General features: G+C 41.6%; 1 protein-coding gene across 1 annotated transcript; it reads right to left on the bottom strand.

Annotated features, from left to right (window-relative positions):
- Nucleotides 1–76: 76 nt before the first annotated feature.
- Nucleotides 77–4,200, bottom strand: LOC124206459. Its single transcript, XM_046604154.1, has 2 exons — nt 3,968–4,200; nt 77–3,858 (listed from the first exon to the last, which is right to left on the bottom strand). Exon 2 carries the CDS (start codon nt 2,408–2,410, stop codon nt 146–148), a length of 2,265 nt encoding a protein of 754 aa, XP_046460110.1. The 5' UTR covers nt 2,411–3,858; nt 3,968–4,200; the 3' UTR covers nt 77–145.
- Nucleotides 4,201–20,355: the final 16,155 nt, after the last annotated feature.

Genomic DNA, 20,355 nt, shown 5'->3' with positions numbered 1-20,355 from the left:
ACAAATAAAGACAAATACAATATTAACTTGTGTTTGAAAGAAATTTATTGAAATCAACTGACGGAACAGTGCTGACCAAAACTGAAAGAAATTAGCTGAAATTTAATCTTGGAAATTCTTGACAATAATTCCAATCGGCGTCTTATTAAATTATTGACTGAAGAAAGTGGCGTAGAGCGGGCGGAACCTGGTCCTCGTCGAATAGAATTCCACTTTTGTGCAAGACTTGAGAAGCCAAACACCTCAGAGACGGTGGCGGGACGTAGTTGATGATAAATTGAAGGTCAGGATCGGGATGGCCCTGACTGGCGAGTTGACTTTGCCATTGCTGGAAGAGCATCAAGGGTGTCCAGTCGCTTTGGTCCAACTGCTGGTCAATGCGGGCCCCGTATTCCAGCAGCATCCGAGATTGGGCAATAACGCTGTCACGATTCATGGCCAGCAAGTGGAGGGGAGTCGCTCCGTGCAGGTTGGTGGCGCTGGGATCGGCTCCGAGTCCAAGGATCAACCGGGTCACAGACAGAAGCAGCTGCGAATCCTCGGCCCGAGTAATAGTCGGCTCTTCCTCGTCGCCATGGTTACTCATCACTTCCACAAATTCCGCGTCGTCTCGTTCGTCCGACCACATCTGAGCATCCCGGTGATGGGCACACGACGGACATCCGCTCACGTCAGTGCTGTAGTCGTAGTCGTATGGATCAATGACTTCATCCTCCGACAAATTAGAAACGTCGTCGTCACGCACATTTTGGCTCTCATCACCATCAGCAGGAGCAGGGCTAATATCAGGGCTGTCAATCAAGTCGCCGCCAGCGTCAGCATCACAGTCGCTGCTGCTGTCCAGGTCGCTCCCATCATTGGAGTTGCTCCAGTCAAATTCGCTGTTGTCGTCTAGCCCATCATCACTGTGGCCATAGCTGCCGGTGAGTGAGCCGGACACTTGGCTCCCGGAGTCGCTGCTGCTGCTGCTGCTGTCGTCATTGTCATCCATGTCGTGAGGAATTTCAGCGACCAGCATGTGACCGAGACTCGTCAGATTGCAAATGGTGTGCAGGAGATTCTGATTGGCGTTTCCCCACCGGTGATCCTTGGCGATGAAGAGCGACAGACTGCGCTCAAACTGTTGGCGATCCTGGTGGCTCCATTCTGGCGTCATCTCGCTGGCCCAGAAAATCAGTTCGACGATTAAACCGGCCAGACTGACCAGAGTGTTGGGGTAGATGTTCTCGAGTCTGCGATTTGCCTGCAGATGAGACATGTAACTGCAAGCGAAATCGAAGGTGGCCATCAGACTGGCAAACGGGAATTCTTCCTGGCCGGCCGGCTTCTTCTGTCGTAGATGGGCGACACTTTTCGTCATGATGTCCAAGGCCCAGTTGACTATACGACTCGTCTTCCATCCCTTCCACTCGAGTCCTTGCTCCGATTGCTGCAGAAAGAGCCTCAACGCGCGGATGCTGGCCTCGCCGCTCTGCTCTTGCTGGCCGAAGGAATAGACGGAAGCGCATCGGCACAAGTAGGTGAGATTAAAGATGTGCGGACCATCAGGATGCACCATGTCCAGCACTCGCTGGCTGACCAAAAGTCCCTGGGTGAAGAGCTCGAAGGTGTTGCTGGAGAGTTGCTCCAGTTGTTCCAATGTGGTAAACTCGGACGTCAAGCCGAAAGCCAGGCCAGCTTCTGATGGAAGAATAGTTTTGGGTAGATCCGGCTCGTCGGCCGCTGTCGAGTGACGAAGATGCAGGGCTGCTTTCCAGTACTTGAGGCCGTTTTGCGGGGCTGGATGCGTTTCGTAAAAGTAAAAATTGACTGCGCCCATCAGTTCCAGAATGTTGATCTTTTCTTGTCGGCCGTTGGGACTGGAGACGATGGAATCGATCATTCGGTCGGTTTGATGTGATCTCACTTCCGCGGTAAGGAGGTAGGCGGCAATGTCCAGCTCTCCGCAAACGATAGCCGCGTACAGGGCTGGGACGTCCAGGTATTCGACGCCACCGCACACGAATCGTCCGATTTGCACGATGGGAACGTCCAGTTTGTCAACCAAGAATTGAACCATTTCCAAATTTCCCAGCTGGATGGCCACCAGCAGCGGCGTCTGCCCGTGTTCGTTGTACGATGTCGACAATTCGGTGGTCACTGCCGGCCCGTGGGTTTGCAGAATGTCAGTCACATCTTGACTGGATCCTCCGGTTACAGCCTGGAAAAAGGCCTCGCAGTCCTCGTAAGTGATGAGCTGGGGATCCGTTGAAGGGAGTGGATACGAGGCTGGTGGCGTATAATTTGCCGGGACACGCCTCAACACTTTTCGCCATTTCTTGATCATTCCCATCGAATAATCTTCGTCGGACCAAAATCTTCGCCAAATCTTTCGCCAAACCATTTTGACTTTCTCACGAGATTCCTCCATCTTGTTTGCACAGGTTAATGACAAGTTACGTTATATCTAAAAGAACACAGTTAAGATAAACGATGGGATCCTTCAGATTTTCGATCCTTTTTATATCAACGGGAAGAGCCAGTTTTTGTTGGCAAGTCGACCTCCTCCTGCAATTACGATGATATCTCGAAAATGTGCCAACCGATTAACTTGAATTTTTTGGCGTTGAATACGTTTTAATTTTTCAAATATTAACCAACAGTTTTATTTCATGCAGAGTAATACAATTTAATTTTATAATCGTTTCAATTCAACGTTTTGACTCGCGCCGATCGGTGTAGTTTGCAATGTGGCCGCTTGGGGGTGAATTGCGCAACGGCAATTAGGACATTGTGTCGCAACACATTGCGCCACATCGTGTCACAATACATTTGGAATTTAGACCACCGTCAGAATCGATCCCGTTTGCAACTCCATTGGCGTAGTTTCAGGTACGTTGTTTTCCTGTCGCTGAAGATTTCAACATACTGTAGTAACAAGTCACAAACTAACAATAATGAATGACAGATCAAAATACCGAGAAATACTAGACTAATTACAATTTACAAGTCTTCCTTGTTAAATAATTGCACATAGTACGATTTTACTTGCTCACCTGGGGCTTTTTTCCACAACAACATGCACAACACCGTGAACATGCGATCAAAAATGCCGCCATGCACACATAAATAAGTTCGGCATCCACAGGACAAAGTTTAATATAGGTCTATTCGCTGTCAAACTTACTACTGACTATACTGACTTGTTTTCTTGACTTATTACGTACGCTACGTTATTGTGATTGTGTTGTAATTATTCGAATGTTAATCAACAATTTTATTTCATATAACAGATGAATACAATTAGATTCGATTATTGTTTCAATTCAACAAGTTGCAGTCCAGTCGATTCGCGCCGATCGGTATAGTATGCCAAATGTGGCCACTTGGGGACGAATTGCGCAACGCCCATCACGACATTATGTCAAAATAGAAAATGCATTTGAAATTTCAAAATGACTCAAGCAGGAAGCGATTGAATTGTTTTTTTGTTAATTTGCCGATAGTAGATTATACACAATAATTTGTTCTTTAGTTGGGAAGGGGAATGTAACAATAATATTAAAATTTAAAAAATAAATATACGTAGATTAAATTATAAAAATAAATTTAAATTTAAAAAAATTTAAAATAAGAGATGAGTTGTTGTCTTTGCGCTTTTTCTTGTGTGTCGCGTTGTCTTTGCTATCACGCACGTTGCATGGAAAGGAGCAGAGAAACGCAGAAATTAGCAGTCGCCACCGCCACCACCGTCGCCACCGCCACAACCACCATCGCCACCACCACCGTCGCATCCGGCGGACGCACCGTCACTCGAAGAACAATCGATGGTAACGATCCCGTCTGCACCGCCATTGACGTAGCCTTGGTTTGCCGTCACTAAAAACAAGGTAAATGATTGACCGATCAAAATATACTAATACGTAGATGCTAATTGTTCTTCTTGTCGTGAATAATTGCAGTATAGAGTATTTTTTAACTTGCTCACCTGTTTTCCCTTGTTTACCACAACAACAACATAAACATAATAACAACGTAAATGACAAAACGGACAACAAAGTTATTACAACAACGCAAATTGTATCCATATTGCAGTTGAATAGTTGTCAAACTCGATAGGAATAATTCGATTATCTTGTATACTAAATAATATTGACTGAATTTATTCTTGACTTGTTGAACTTCAGACCACTATCAGAGAAGCGTTGTTTTGAAATAGGTAAAAGTGGGCACGTTTCGTCCATTTTTATATACTTGTGTTTTCCTATAAGCCAATCAGTTGGCTTATTTTTCGCGATTTTGGGGTTTTGGGTTTTCCCGGGGGAAAACCCAAAACCCCCAAAATCGCCAGAAGCGTCTATGGATTATGGAATGGGTACATGTTCGAAACACCGTGTTTCCTATGCACGCATATATGCATGCTATGCACGCGAGAAAGATGGCAGTCTCTCATCCCTTGATTGGGGAGGAACAGCAAGGGTATGGTGCAAATGGTGCAATATCCGTGCGTAATAGTTAGGGAAAGAAAAATTTTTGCACAGACTATCTCCTTTTGTCAGCTTTTTTTCTTCTTCAGGAAGAGTTAGTGTGTGACTTTAATTCGCGCCGCAATCTTTCGCAACAATGGGTCAAGCTAGGCAAACATTTTTGTTATTTTTGCTCGTTATGTTGTCTTATCAGAATTGATATAAAACACCGCGTCAAGCAAGGCCAAATGTTATTATCAGATCCCAACCCGATCCCAACACAAGTTATCAGGGAAATAATTTATTAAAGCTATATAACCATTAAAAGCACATAGGCCTACACATCATAAATTGCACAATGCCGGGTTAATAATCTGGTTCTAGTTTTATTTGGCGATCCATTTTTGCTGTCGGCTTGTTTTAATAACATTGTCCTCTTATGATGATGACTTAACTGACTGGGAGATATTTCACGTGCGTTGCGATAATAGGTGTGTGATGCAATAATGCAATGGACAGTTGCCACATTATGTCAATAAATTTACAATTTACAGATTATTGCTCGTAAGCGACAGAGTTTCTTTTTTAGTTGCACTATGTAAAGGCACAGAAAAGTTCGTCAACCAGAAATAACCGAGTCCAGCAGCACTTTAATCAATCCAAGTCCAGCAAACGGGAGTCAATACCAGCAGTATAGGCTTATGCATCGCTGTCGCCATTTCGTAACTTGGCAAGGGATCGTTCTCTTTGTGAACACACGTTTCATAAGAAGGAATAGGGGACAAGTTGGTGCGCTGGCCTCAGTTGGATGTTTGTTAATGCCTCCCGGGCCGAGATTCCACTTCAATTAATGAAGCCTTTCTCCGATTATCAAGCCCGTCTATATTAAGCGCCTGAGCAACCACACTTGTTTTTAAAGTGGGCTCAAAATTTGACAGCGGTACAGATACGCAATAACCTAGTCCAAGAGATAAAATGTAGACACCAGATACCTACTTGAAACCGCAGGTTATTCCTAAATTAAAGTACCGGGCTGGTTAAAGGCATAAACCATACAACGTCATCGCTAATCCTTAGTAATACAACGTCATCACCAACCATGGTAGTTTCTGGTCTAAAGGTAATTATCAGCTGATTTTTTTACTTTTTTCTTGTCTGGGAGAATTCCATTCGAATTAGACTGGAAAATTAAAAATAATATTATCCTTCAGCAGGTGAGAAAACCGCTTTAATTGTTGTTGATCGGTGTGTTTAATTCAGGTTTGCTTAATTAGGAGAGAGGTCGATTTTTTATAATTTTGTCTATCGATATCTTACGAATGACTATAATTAGAATATTACTGTCATCTGCATTTCGTTTTCGTTTACAACTTTACAATAAATTAGCTACAAGTTCGAAAAGGTCTTTATAAAGAGACGAAGTTTTTAGATCCCAAAGATAACGGTATTAAGATCACTATTTTGGAAGCGTGGCTGCACCTGCACGAAAAATAGCTAGCAGGACAAATAAAATTTCAAAAATGTGGTGGTCGTGTCAGCTCTGGTCGTGTCTATGGAATCGCTTAATACACAAAAAAGTAAAAGCAGCGGTAAATAAAACCAAGAATATGAATTGAATGATATTAGGAGTTTAAATAGAAGATTATACTTGTTCCAAGTTTGTGAAATGTTAGTTCCTGACTAGCATTTGGCATGAAAGCCCCCTGTCATCATGCATGGCAGTTTGTTTCCGCACCATGTATCAACCTTTTCCTTTGTGCAGATTTCCGGCCTGAGCTAGACATCATGGGACATTCCAAGCCAAAACGACAAAACCTTACCGCGGTCATATTCTCGAATTATTTTTTTAAAATGATAAATCTTAAATATAGGTCAAAATAAGACTTTTTGTCGAAGGGTTTTGAAAAATAAGGGGATGGGTGGGCGTGACATCGATTTATATTTTTCGTAGGCCTACCCTGTTGATACCGTATTCATTAAATTAAAATTTTTGTATTTTAAACTAAAATTAAGGAGAAACTATTGATCAAAATGTGTTAAGGGAATAACAACTTAATTTTAGAAAAAAATCGCGTCGAAATCGGACGACCCAGGTGGCAGCACCATCGATATTTCCGAACGCTAAAACTACTCTACTTTGAACTATGCGCTAGGGATGACGTCACAAGTTTTTCCATATTTTATTCGATCATAATATAGTAAGATATAACTAGTTTAAGTATACAAAAGATGGTAATTCTAACTTAAGTAGAAAAAATTTAAAAAATTCCATAAAATGCAAAAAGTGTCAAAATCACTCTTTTTTGAAAATTCACAGAAAAGGTGTTGACACTTTTTGGTTCGTGAAAATTACACATTGTATAGCTTAGTATGTCTTCAAAAACATATCACAAATTTGGATGTACATTATTTTTGGTTTTTGAGTTATAAGCGTTTTTCTGTGATATGGTAAAAATTAAAAGTTCAATAGGAAAATTTATTTTAAATTTTTTAAATTTTCAGTAAAAAAATAAAAAAAATATTACGTGCGATTAGCCGATTACCAGAGTGTATTTTAATGTTGGGATTTGAAAAATTTTGATTTCGATTTTTGATTTTTGATTTTTTTATCAAAAATTTTTTTATTTGCCTGATAAGTGATAACGAATACCATTTTTTCAAAGCCCGACATTAAAATACATTAAAATACACTCCCATTCCGCGGGGAAAGGGAGCACGTGCATCAAAGGCATAGGTAATAAAAACGAAATTTAAAAATTCATAACTCTTGACCAGATTGCGGAACAAGTTTTATTCTTTTACCAGATGTCCATCATACTACCACCTATAACTGGTACAAATTTGGCTTCAATCCGAAAGACCAGATTTTTTCAGCTGACTATTAACAAAATATTTTTGAACTGAGATTGCTCCATTAAGACAAAATCTTTTTTCAGTTACAAATACATCATTAGAAAGAGAAAAAAATTCTCTTTTTATCGTTATTTTTTCGTAATTTTAAAAGAAATTTAAATGACCTGCGCAGTAATTTAAATGAAAAAAAACGCGATAAAATTTGTAAAAAAACGCAAAACTTTAACATTTAATTAAAGGCTTCCCGTTCATGATAAAAAAATCCTTTGATACAATGTTTCTTCATGTTATGAAGAACACGCGATAAAAAATGAAGCAAATCAAATTTTTTTGCGACGAAAAAATTCGAAATTCGGCGGAATGACTTACAAAAGTATCTAGACTCTAGAGACAGTTCTGACTTTTCCGACCCAATCGTTGATTCTTCGTTTTCAGACGGATCCATTCAGTATACAGTAGGCACACAAAGTATCCGGACACCCGAGAGAACCTTTTGGGAAACCGCTGTTTTCGCAAGGCGAAAAAGTAGTCAAATTTTTATTCGATTTGAATGAAAATTTTTCTGTGGGTTCTCTCGGGTGCCAGGAACAATCCTAATTTTTTTTTAGAATTTTTAAATAATGGGAAGGGTAGGTTTTTGTCGAACCCTAAAAGTATCCGGACAGTAGAGAGGCCCATATGTAAATGGGCTCACTTTAGGTTCAAATTGTGACTCACTGGGAAGTGCTAGAGAAACGCAAACGGTCTTAAAAAAGATCTGCGTTTCTTCTATGGCACCCGTCACGAGTCACGAGTCACGATTTTTTTAAACAATTAATATTCTTTCCATTCCCACCCTCAAAATTGATTTCGTTCAGATCTCCGTTTATGATAGCCATGCACTGCTGCCGGGTCTACGGAATTTCTTACTCTCCCCCCAGTACCTACTAAACCCCTTTGTTTCAGAAAAACGTGGGGGGGGGGAGAGTAAGCAATTCCGTGTCTCTGATCAAACCTTAAATGGCTCTGATCCAACCAGGATCCAACTAATCGCAAAAAATTTGCAATTAATCTAAATAAATTAGATGGTGAGAAGTGGTTTCAGTTCAGTCCCTCGCACGCCCCCTGGATCACCCATATTGTTTCATCCCTTCGAGGGGTTGTCAACTCGATCCGAAGGTGTACGGATCTTAAATCCAAAAATTGATTTTTTCAGATTTTTGGGATTTTTTCAGATTTTTTGATTTTTTCAGATTTTTACGATTTTTTGGATTTTTGGGGGGATTTCTAGATTTCCTTAAGATTTTTTCGATTTTTTAAAGATTTTCGTGATTTTTCAGGATTTTTAAGATATTTTGCAAAATTTTTTTAACTTATGTAATAAACAAGTTAAAGACAGAATCCTTTTATTAAGTTTTTCATTTCCATAACAGTGATATCGGAAGAAAACAAAAGTTGGGACTCATTATTTATCACAGGGGGAGGCAAACTACATATATAATTACTACAGCAATGATACCCGTGCGCAAACATTGGCTGCTCGATAAGTGTTGTAGTCTTGGTAGTCTCTGTGTGTCTGTGTATTCTCTAGTGCCGCCTCGGTGGTCTCGACATGGAGGAGGGGAAGATGGGAGGCCACCTAGTGGTAGACTTTACAACATCTCCCCCCTTTAACCATAAACGAACGAACAGAAATGAATGCGATCAAAACGGAAAATGAGAATGCGAAAAATAAACCAACATGAATGAACAATGAGGATGTGTACGAAGATGAATGAACAATGGGTAGGTGAGATGAAAATAAACGCATGAACAATGAGTAGTGAAACGATGAAAAATGAAACGACAACGAACTGAAATGACATGAAGATAAATTGGACGGGAGACTGAAATGTCGACTTGCGCCGTTTACTGAGAGGGTGGTGGAGGTTTAATGTAGCGTCGGCCCGAGCGGGTAACGCCAAGGGCGGCCACAGGAGCATGTTGACCACTGCTGGCCGAAGGGGGCACCCAAACCACCCGGTCACGAACGGGAATACGGGAAACAAATAAACGAGCGGGTGAGGCCGGAATCTCTCGAACAGGACGGCTGGGCGCTTCAACAGAACGGACTGGCGTAGACTCTTGTTGAGCAGACGACTGGAACACGGAAGACTGTCCAGACGGAGTATTGACACCAGCGACTGGACGGGCCGTCCTTGCGACGGCTGACTGGACAGCCACTGATGAACTTCCACTCGGCTGAACCAAAGCCGACGGTTGAGTGGGTGGAGCGACAACCGGGCCACGTGAAAAATGCGGACGGGAAGGTTGCATGGTCCGCTGATCGGCTGTCGGTCTGGTCGCGTTATCGACGTTAATTGCCCAGCGTGTACGACGAAACAGACGCCCATCAGTTAAGCGGACGATATAAGAGTGTGGTTCTGGGCACACCACATTTACGACACCAAGTTGCCACTTCCCTTTGATCAAGGCACGAACACGTTGTCCTACAGTCAACGCAGACGACCGAACACTCACTGGGCGGGGTTGAACAAACGCCGCCGTTTGTTGGCGACGAGACAACTCTTGACGTACAAACGACGCCGGCACCAGCTTTGGAGATAAGGATGCGTCGAGAAAAGGCAGCACACCACGAAGATTACGTCCTTGAAGTAGCACTGAAGGGGCCGGTAATGAGCTGGACACCGGGGTCGAACGGATGGCTGCCAGGGCCTCCCATAGTGACTTTCCTTCAGCAAACATCTTCAGCAAAGTGCGTTTTACCGTTTGGATGTGTCGCTCAACCAGTCCGTTGGATTGGGCGAACTCGGGACTCGACGTCACTTGCTTGATGTTCAACGACGCACAATATTCACGGAACTCCGCACTGGAAAATTGAGTCCCGTTGTCAGACTCCAACTCCTCTGGCCGTCCAAAGTCACAGAAAAACCGTGACATCTCTTCAATGATGGCTGACGACGTTGTTGATTTAAGGGGAACGACACACGGCCATTTGCTGTATGAGTCCACCAGCAAAATATAGTTCACGCGCTCAAACTCGAACAAATCAGCAGACACCAGCTGAAAGGCGTAATCCGGAAGCCGGACGGGATGTAACAGCAGCTTAGGGTTTCGACCACGGTTTTCTTGGCAAACCGAACAACTGGCCACCATATTTTTCACTTGATCCTCCCAACCGGGCCAGTACACTGCTGACTTCGCGCGTAAAACAGACTTCGTTTCACCGAAATGACCGTCGTGTATACCCTCCATGGTCTCGCGACGAAGGGACATTGGAACCACTAAACGACTGCCACACAATAAAACGCCTTCCACCATTGACAAATCGCTCCGCACCGACCAATACGGTTTGACTGAAGCCGGACACTGAGCACGCTTCTCAGGCCATCCTTTTTGAATCACCGTTTTCAAAAGTTGCAGAGTAGGGTCCAAGGCCGTGGCTTCGGCATAACGCTTCCTTGTGGACACGGACGTAACGAGACTATGAAGCACATGATGCACTTGGTCTTCACTATCCTGGGTGACGTCATCCGTGAATAAACGCGGTGAAGGTGCACGGCTCAAGGTGTCGGCGATGAAAAGCTCCTTGCCGGGCTTATACACAAGCCGAAAGTCGAATCTTTGCAGTTGAAGTCGCATCCGTTGGATCCTTGGGGAGCAAGTTGCTATCGGCTTTTCCAGCAGACCAACAAGCGGTTTGTGGTCCGATTCAACGGTCACTTTTTGTCCATAAACATATTGCCGGAATCTCAGCAAACCAAACTGAACCGCCAGCAGCTCCTTTTCTATTTGACAGTAACGTTTTTGAGTCTCAGTCAGTGACGTGGACGAAAAAGCCACCGGCTGGCCATCTTGCAATAACACTGCGCCAATGCCGATGGGCGAAGCATCCACTGACACCACCAACGGTTTGGAAAGATCAAATAAACGTAAAACCGGCAACGAAGAAATGGCGGACTTGAGGGCATTTAAGGCTTGATCTTGTTGTGCGTCCCACACCCATGCCGCATCCTGCTTCAACATGTCACGAAGAGGTCGCGTTAGAACAGCCAAGTCTTTACAAAATTTGTCCAAGTACGTTACCATTCCAAGTAAGCGTATCAACCCGTTTTTGTCCGTAGGAGCCGGCATCTTCACAATAGCTTCCACTTTTTCAGGATCAGGCTTCAAAGATCCATTTCCGATCACATGACCCAACCAGGGCAGATTCTGAACAAAGAATTGGCATTTCTTTAACTGCAACTTTAAATTCTTTTCTCGGCAACGTACCAGCACTCGGCGCAGATTACACTCCAGTTCCTCCATTGTTTCTCCCATCACCAAAAAGTCGTCGAAGTAAATCAGCACTCCGAGCAAATCGCCGAACAGCTCCGACATGGCCTGAAGGTAAACTTCGGGAGCCGAGATGAGGCCAAACGGGAGCCGCAGGAAACGATATCTTCCTTTGGGTGTCGCCATGGTGCACAAATATGAAGATCGGTCAGACAGGGGTATTTGGTAAAAACCAGATGCAGCGTCAAGGCTACAAAAATACTTTGCCTTACCAATCTTTCCAAACAGCTGTTCCACCGTCGGCACCATGAAGTGTTGCCGCTGTATAGCCTTGTTCAAGTCAGATGGATCAAGACAGATACGGACGTCTCCATCAGGTTTTCCAACTACCAGCATTCTGCTCACCCACTCCGTCGGTTCGACTACTGGAGCAATGATGTTGTCAGCAACCATCTGATCCAGTTTGTCGAACACCTTTTTCTCCAAACTAAACGGAATACGACCCGCCGCCGATACCACAGGATCCACATGATTAGGGCCAGTTGCCAGGCGTATTTCATGTTCAATTGGAAGCTTTCCAATGCCGTTGAACACGTCTGCAAACTCTTTCACGATTGGCGGCTGTAGTTGTGGCGGCGACACGGTGATGGAATGAACACGCTTGATGAGCTTCATTAACTTGCACGCCGGAAGCCCTAAGATGGCTGGTTGACCAGGTTCATTAACCACCACAAATCGAAGCACATAAGCTACTCCACGGCGAACCACTTGTCCCCTGTACACGCCCAGAACATTCAGATAACCACCGTTTGCGCTGTAGTTTCTTACTCGAGGGCCAGGTTCTAAAGGAGCACCATTCGGGCACACACTCACATACAATTCATATGGCAACACATTACACGTAGCACCCGAGTCAAGTTTAAAACGAATAGTTGCCTTTCCATCGACCGCCATATCTTCATACCACTCGTCCACTTTTTCTTCTGTGTAGGTGAGTTGATGAGTGACGTAATCTTCTCCCAAGAATGCGTTGGCTCCTGTCAACTGGCCATCAAACTCTTCCTCCTCGACGGCGTGCAACTGCTGTTGCATAAAAGTTCCGCGTTGAGCAGGCCGCATTGTCGGTTGTCGGTTATCCGTCGGAGGTGCAGGTGGTGGCGCCATCTTACGAGGGTGTGACGTACCTTGTTGAGGTCTCCCAATCGGACACCTATTTGCAAAATGGCCGACCTGCTGACACGCGAAGCACATCACCCTTGCTGCAGAACATTGATCTTTTCGATGACGTCTGCCACAATCCTGACAATTAACATACTGCTGCATGTTCCCGCCAGGTTGACGCGACTTGTTGTAAGAGCTCATGCCCTGCTTTCCTTTTGGCTGGTTGTCCTGTAGGCGATGAACAGTAGACTCTCCTCGTGGCGCCATCTGGGTCAGTTTTGATGAAGCTGATTCACACGCGCGAACAATGTTGCAGGCCGCAGCCAACTTTAAGTCAGTTTCAAATAAAAGTTTTTCGCGCACATGTTCACTGGCCACGCCCAAAACAATCTGGTCCCGCAACACTGACTCAATAACCGGGTCCGAACCATAATTGCACGACGTTACCATACTGCGTAACTCCATCAGCCACGTGTCGAAAGACTCACCCGGTTGCTGGTGACGACGATGAAAAAGGAAGCGATCAAATACTTCGCTTTTTAAGGGCTCAAAATACGTCGTGAATGCAGTTAACACTTCAGCAATCTTCTTTGCATTTGCCGCTGTCAACGGTAACGTCTCATAAATCTTGACTCCCTCTCTTCCGAGCAGGGACAACAGCACTCCAATCAAAACTTCTTCATCCTTCTCGTCCTTACGCGTGGCTTTAATGTACCACTCAAACTGACGACGCCATTGCGCCCACTCCACGGCCAAATTAGGCGCCGTGAACGCAAACGGATCAGGGAACTTCAAGCCTTGGGCCATGGCTGCACAATTTAAAACGTCGGAAACACAAATAAACGATAACCAGGATACACACGCAACAGAAAATGTTGAAATCAACCACGAGAGAGGACGGATGTTCTCGATTGGCCTGGATACAGTTTAGTTGAACCACGTGCGAAAAGGGATGCTTGAGATACGAACGGATAGCGTTGACACTACAGAGCCGTAATTACCACGTAATTACCACGAATCACCCCACAATCAGGGCTAGGGAACGACAATTACCAGTTCCAACTCAGTGTGAAACACCAAGAAACACACCACACGCGAGAAATTGAAAAATTACTCGAGCACTTCTGACACCATGTTGTAGTCTTGGTAGTCTCTGTGTGTCTGTGTATTCTCTAGTGCCGCCTCGGTGGTCTCGACATGGAGGAGGGGAAGATGGGAGGCCACCTAGTGGTAGACTTTACAACAATAAGTCTTCCTGTTAATTGCTGGTTGACATGATCAAAACAATACCAATCACATTGAGCAACCACATTTTTCTCTCCGTCCCAGTTATAAATGATTTGCTTCATCTCATTTTTCCCCCCGGACATCAACATAAAAGAAAGTACACGTCCCACCAAAACTCTTTGTTTCTTTTTTACCTCTACCAGTTACATCACTCTTAAACATACACCAATCCCCAATACGAATTTTCCTTTTTTCCGGAAAATTTATAATCAATTTTTGTGCAAGTAAGAAATTTGAGCTCTGAGTAACTCTTTTGAGGCGATCGTTACTCTGTTTTTTAACTCCATTTTCACAAAGCCATACTATTGTCTGCTTTTTAAAAGTTACTACGGCCCCATCTTCTCTTTTTATTACGATAAAAGGACTAGACAAAATCTCTTGGTCAGTATCACGAACTGGCTTTTCCTTTCGTTTTCGCAATATTTTATCAGTCTGCTTTCTAACAAGGAACTGTAATCTGTAAGCTGCGCGCCTTCAATTGATTTCAATAAACTCTTTTCATAGGAATCAATGAAATTAAAAGTATCCTCTCCTTCGCAAGCAACTTCTTCACATTCATCAAATTCAAAAGCGTCATCATCAGTAGGGGCTGGCGCTTCCAACGACTCGCTTAATTTAAAGGCTAAACGCGCGTCAAAATTGAAAATTTTGTCATCTGAGTCGCCTAAACAAACCCCCAGTGCTTCCAATTCCATTTTGGCGTCGACCCTAGCCTTTTCCATCGTATTTTTACTTTAATCCAAAGAAGGAAGTGTGTCGCACAGGTATGTTTCCTCCGACAGGCTGCCATAACGTTCTTGGTTTTTAATATGCCTCGGATACACAATGTTATCAGCTGAACCGAGGGATGTTAAACGAATGTGGGCATCAGCCTTCCTACATCGGTGAATTAAAAAATCGAGCAAAGTAAACGTCAATTGGGTGCTCCCAACCGGTGAAAAAGAGCGACAAGCCTTGAAATATGACTCGCATGGCTGACTAGAAAAAAGCCAAGGTTTGAACAGCTGTGGTGTGTTGTCTTTTCCTAGCCTGACTATTAACATAATTAACCAATGAGCATTGAGTTCAGAACATAGATATGCATTGGGGGTAACAAAATGTTTACCTAGGGGGTAGGTACAATCACAAGACATCCAATATCTCCAGTAACGAAGACTAAATACTGAAAACCACATTTGGTACACACGGGTTAAAGGATCAAGTTTCTTATCAATAAAGCTATTTGTCAAAAAATCCATAAGTTTAAGATAAAAGATTGTTCCTTCCGCTCCCGGTACTTGTTTCAGTAACGAACGTAGCTTCGGATTGCTTAAACGACGGACCGCATCATAATTCATTTTGTCATCGAAGAAAATATCTCCTTCTCTCAACCCATGAAGGTCTTTGCCGACTTTAGCCATTATCTCGGTTACATGGGCAACACTGGCAATCTTGTTGTCTAGTGGCATAAACTTGTCCAACTTTCCTAAACGGCATCGCCATTTAGCACCGAGATGCGTAGGGTCTTGAATACATACGAAGTCAGAAGAAGAGAAATCAGACACGAAATATGGCACCTCATTTCGAAGACTTTGAAGATGGACTCGACGACTGATTGTAGAGGAACGATGATCCGATGAAGAGTGCCCGGAAGAAAGAACACCCAGTTGCGTATAATACCGCATCAGTTTCATCTCTCTGGAATCCCCATCAGAAGAAAATACCAAAATTGAAATCCCAACAGCTTTTAACTTTTGTTTCACGTGCTCAAGCCGATATTTTACATCAACTGCAGTGAATTTATTGTTAGTTCCAAACGAGTAGAGCCGAATGCCTGGGAGACCATCAACAATTGGTTGGATGATTCCAATCATCACCAGGTTGAAACATGAAAAAAAAAATAATTGGTTAATTGCTAAATATTTGTCAATTAACGCTAATAACACTTTAGTTTTCTTATTTGAATAGCAAGGAATTATTGAAATACACTTTACCTTGCTCTATCGTACTGGCCAAATTGATGCACAATGTCATTTGCTGTTCTAACAATGAATGCATTTGGAGCTGGAAAACCATTGTTCTGTAGTGGTCCAGAGAAGCCTATCAAAGAATTCGTCTTTTCATAGTATTCCACACGACCAATTACTCCTGTTGCATCCTCGGACAGACAGACAGTCAGTGGAGCGTTGTTTGTAACCAAGAAGTCCTTCACTGCAGAGTAGTTTACACTGTCCTCAGTCACCGAGAGATCAAAACGAAGGAGACGATTGTGAATTGTTGTTGGTGACGGAAAAGCTCCAGTAAAATTGCTGTGGAAAATTTCGTACAACCGGCGTCCTCCAAGAATCCATATGTTAAGACAAAAATGCTCAAGCACAGGGTCATCATGACGAAATCCTCTTGACTTTTTCCCTGCTTGTTTCATTGCTTGATTCATCATTCGTTGTAGTAGAGATTGGTTTGATTCCTCTTGAGAAGTCGACTAAAGAGCGTTGAATTTGGCTTCTATGACACTGAGTTTTGATTTGAGACTTTGATTAAGATTCCGTAACTGAATTACTTCCTCAAGTTTCTCAACAAATTTGAAATAGTCTTCGATTCTTCTTTGATTCTGATCACTCGATACAATAGCTTCTCGTTTGTATTGCCGCCTTTGAATTCGATGACTGTTCCATTTCCCTTTACTGCTGGAGGATCCTGACGGCATAACGGTTGCTCCAGTCTCACACCATCAAGAGAGGTCCGGATCTTTCGACGTCTTTTTTTTCTTGGGCGCCGTTACTTCATCTTGATAACCTTTTGTTGTTATAAATGACGTTGAAAATTAAAAACATGTCAGATCCATGGCATGTATGACATTCTACTTACTAGAATCTGAGCTTTCGCTAACCACAGGTTCTGTCAAATCAATTAAGTCATTTTTTGTCCACTCCTAGCTTCTAAAATTGGAGATAAATAATGCTGCATAAGATTTTCATACAAATTTAAAAATAAAAAATGTGTTCATCATTTACCTTCTTCGGCTTCTTGGAATTTTTCAGACGTTTGACGTTTGTTAGTTTTGTCCAACAACGAAGTAATACTATCAGATAAAGCTTTACAACTTCCTTTTGTTAAATGTTCCTCATTTAAATGCCTAGTAAAGTTTGCGATATTCCAAATGCAGTCTCGTTGTTGTGATTTAAATCTTTTTTGACAGAATGCATCCTGAGAAACTCTGAATCTGCATTCGATTGTTGTACCATCAACTCCAAACAAAGATTTGAAGTCTGGAATTTGTTTCTTCATTCCCCAGCGTAAGATATGGTCATCCAAAGAAAGGAGTTCACTTTGTTTGTTTCGAGGTGTGTTGAGGTGTGTGTCTAATGCAGCAGATGTTCTGCGAAGGGAACCAGAATTACTAGATGTAGATGACTTGTCAGGAGAGTTTGAATCGCTTGTTGAGAATAGCTGCTCTTGTCTTTCTGTAAAAAATTAAACAATTATATTAAATCTTTAACTTTATAATATATTAGCAAATGCTATAAAGTCTTATTTTACCAGATGGAACACCCATTGATTGACGTGGCTTTACTTTACAGATAATTGTCCAGCGCTGGACAATTTCTTTGCAAACCTCTGACAAAATTTGGAATGTAACTTTGTGCCCAGGTGAAAGTTTGAACTTGGACGGGCACCGTGAAAAGATAGATCCAAATATTTGTAGTTTTTCTTCTTCATTCATAATTTCGAGAACATCAGGATCACCAAGTACATCTCGGATGTACTCTTCAATCATGACACTTGACTCATTTACTTTAGCCAACGCACGAATTCCACTAAAATTGAGATCGTTAAGTATTTTTTTAATACTTTCAGGTACAATGACCTTGTTTTCTTTTAACAATTCCCATGTATCGTCATCCTCTCTAGAAATACCAGAATTTATAGAAGTCATTTTTCCCATCAAAAATTCCTAGCATGGCCATGGCACTGCAGCAGACAGACCAAGAGACAGACAGAAGCCCAAGGGGAATTATTAACACAGTAAGGGGAATTAGAATCGATAACGAAAAAAATCGATTTTTGTAAAATTTTGTCGATTTATTAAACCCCATTCTTGGAATTTTGGAATTTTGGGATTTTTGGGATTTTTTTTATTTTTTTATTTTTTTTTATTTTTTTATTTTTGGGATTTTTTAGGGATTTTTTTGAAAAAATCCGAGGGTGTACGAGGATTTTTTTGAGTTGACAACCCCTCGCATCTCTTCCCTAATAATATTTTTGATTCACGATTCAGTGATTCGCTCTGATTCAAATTTGATCAATAGTTATATGGACGTTGCTTGTAGACATCCTTGAGAAGTAGTCAAGATCAAACATTTTTAATTTTTCTTACGAGATTACCAGCACATTTGCACTCATGGTATTTGGTTATTCAGTTTGAAAATTCCGATGAATTGTTTGAAATATGTCATTTAGAAAAGCGGCAAGTGTTTTGTGACTGGATTTAAAAGTAATTTTTAAAAAAGAAGAACTGTTCAGCCAAACTATTTTTTGCACATTGATGAATGATTAAAATGACATAGTTATTCAAATATTTAAGAATCGTGTTTAATATCTAAAAGTTAATGTTAGATGCTCATTGTTCGCTTTCATGCAGATGGCTAGTGCACAAGGTGCAGCTGGTGGTGAATCAGAAAAGGAAAAAACATTATTTCAGTCGAAAACAAATAGGAAAGACGATATCAAAGTTTTATCTGCTGAAAATGATGATGGATATAGGCTAACACTGATTTTGCTCAAGTTCCACATGGTGGATTGGGTTGGATTTGGTGGTGGTAATAAATATTTATTTATTTGCCATATCTTTTGCACAGAGAACACTAGCGCCACTCAACGGGAACGGTGGCATCTCTAGGGACACCCTGCCATGACAGTGAAGGGGTCTGTGCAATTGAAACGGAGAATTGAAAAATATTTAAACATGCATAACTAATTAACAAAGTGTGGGTAAAACTTGAAAATTTTACACGAGATGCGCACACGTTAGAGCTATTGATGAGTAAAAAAAATTTCAAATCGAAGTTAACATATCTTTGCTAAGGCCTTTTTTTAATGTTTAAACCCCAATATCCTTACTTTTTTAAATTTAATTTGAATTCCAAATAAATGATTAAAAAGAGAAAAAAATTCTCTATCTTTCCTCTGTTTTTTAAATCTGTAGCACAAACGGTATTGGAACAAATTGATTTTTAACGAAAAAAATCAATTTTTTAAATTAAAAAAACCAAAACTTTGGGATTTTTTAATCTCCCATTCGGTAAACAGGAAAATTTTTCCCTTTACAGAAAATTTTAAACAAACACAATGAACACACTGTAAAAAAATTAAAAAAATCGGTGATGTCGAGCGCCAAAATTAATTTGATTTCAGCGGAATGACCCAGAGTTATGAGTGTTTCTGTAAAGAGCTGGGTAGATTGGACATTTTACGCGAATTCGGGCCCTCAGCCTACTAAGCCCCCCCCCACTGCTATATAGTTAGCGTTGTCCAAATACACCCCAAAAACTGCTGTCCAATTTGACCCAACCCTACACTTTTTTGTATTTTGAAATCTTTTAATGTACTTGACATTAAAATGTAATTTTTACGATAAACATAAAGGAATGAAAACTCTAGTTATATCTTTAATTTGTTTATTAAGGTATCACGTTTTGATGTTATTTTATAGCTATTGAAATGGAAAAAAAATACATCAAACTCCCCTATTATTTTTATTTTGCGATAATATCCAAAATAATCACGCGATCTCAATAAAAAGTTTATACGTGATGTAAAACACTAAATTCTACATGAAAAATTAAAAAAATTAAATTTTCTCTTCTGAACTGAGGGAATTATTACATTTGTCCACCCGAGGAGAATTTTCGCATTGTGTTATACGGTCGGATCAGCACATGCATGTAGAACGCAATTTTAATTCATTATTGGAATGAATTCTCCGTTTTTGAAGAGGAGTGGTTAGAAAAAAGGGCGCTGACTGCGAAAAAGAATTTTCCGTTTCAATGACGGATGAAAAATGCAATGTATATGGTATCCAATAACTAAAATCAGAATCCGTTTAAAGTCATGTTAAAACATAAAATTTTGTATTTATAAATGCTTTCGCTACAAATATTGTATGGCTAAAATAAAAAAATCCTGTTCATTTGGAAGGCCAAATAACTCAAAGACTTTGAAAAAAGCTACTTCGAGGACAGGAATCGAACCTAAGACCGAGGAGCTTTGCCTAGCTTCTCATACCGAAGCTATAACCACTATGCCAACCAGACCACATATTGTTTATATACATTGATAAACAATACAACACACAAAACGAGATAACTGTTGATCC

This window comes from Daphnia pulex, chromosome 2 (genome assembly GCF_021134715.1).
Source record: "Daphnia pulex isolate KAP4 chromosome 2, ASM2113471v1".
Classification (NCBI taxonomy): domain Eukaryota; kingdom Metazoa; phylum Arthropoda; class Branchiopoda; order Diplostraca; family Daphniidae; genus Daphnia; species Daphnia pulex.
This window is presented reverse-complemented; position numbering and strand designations above follow the sequence as displayed.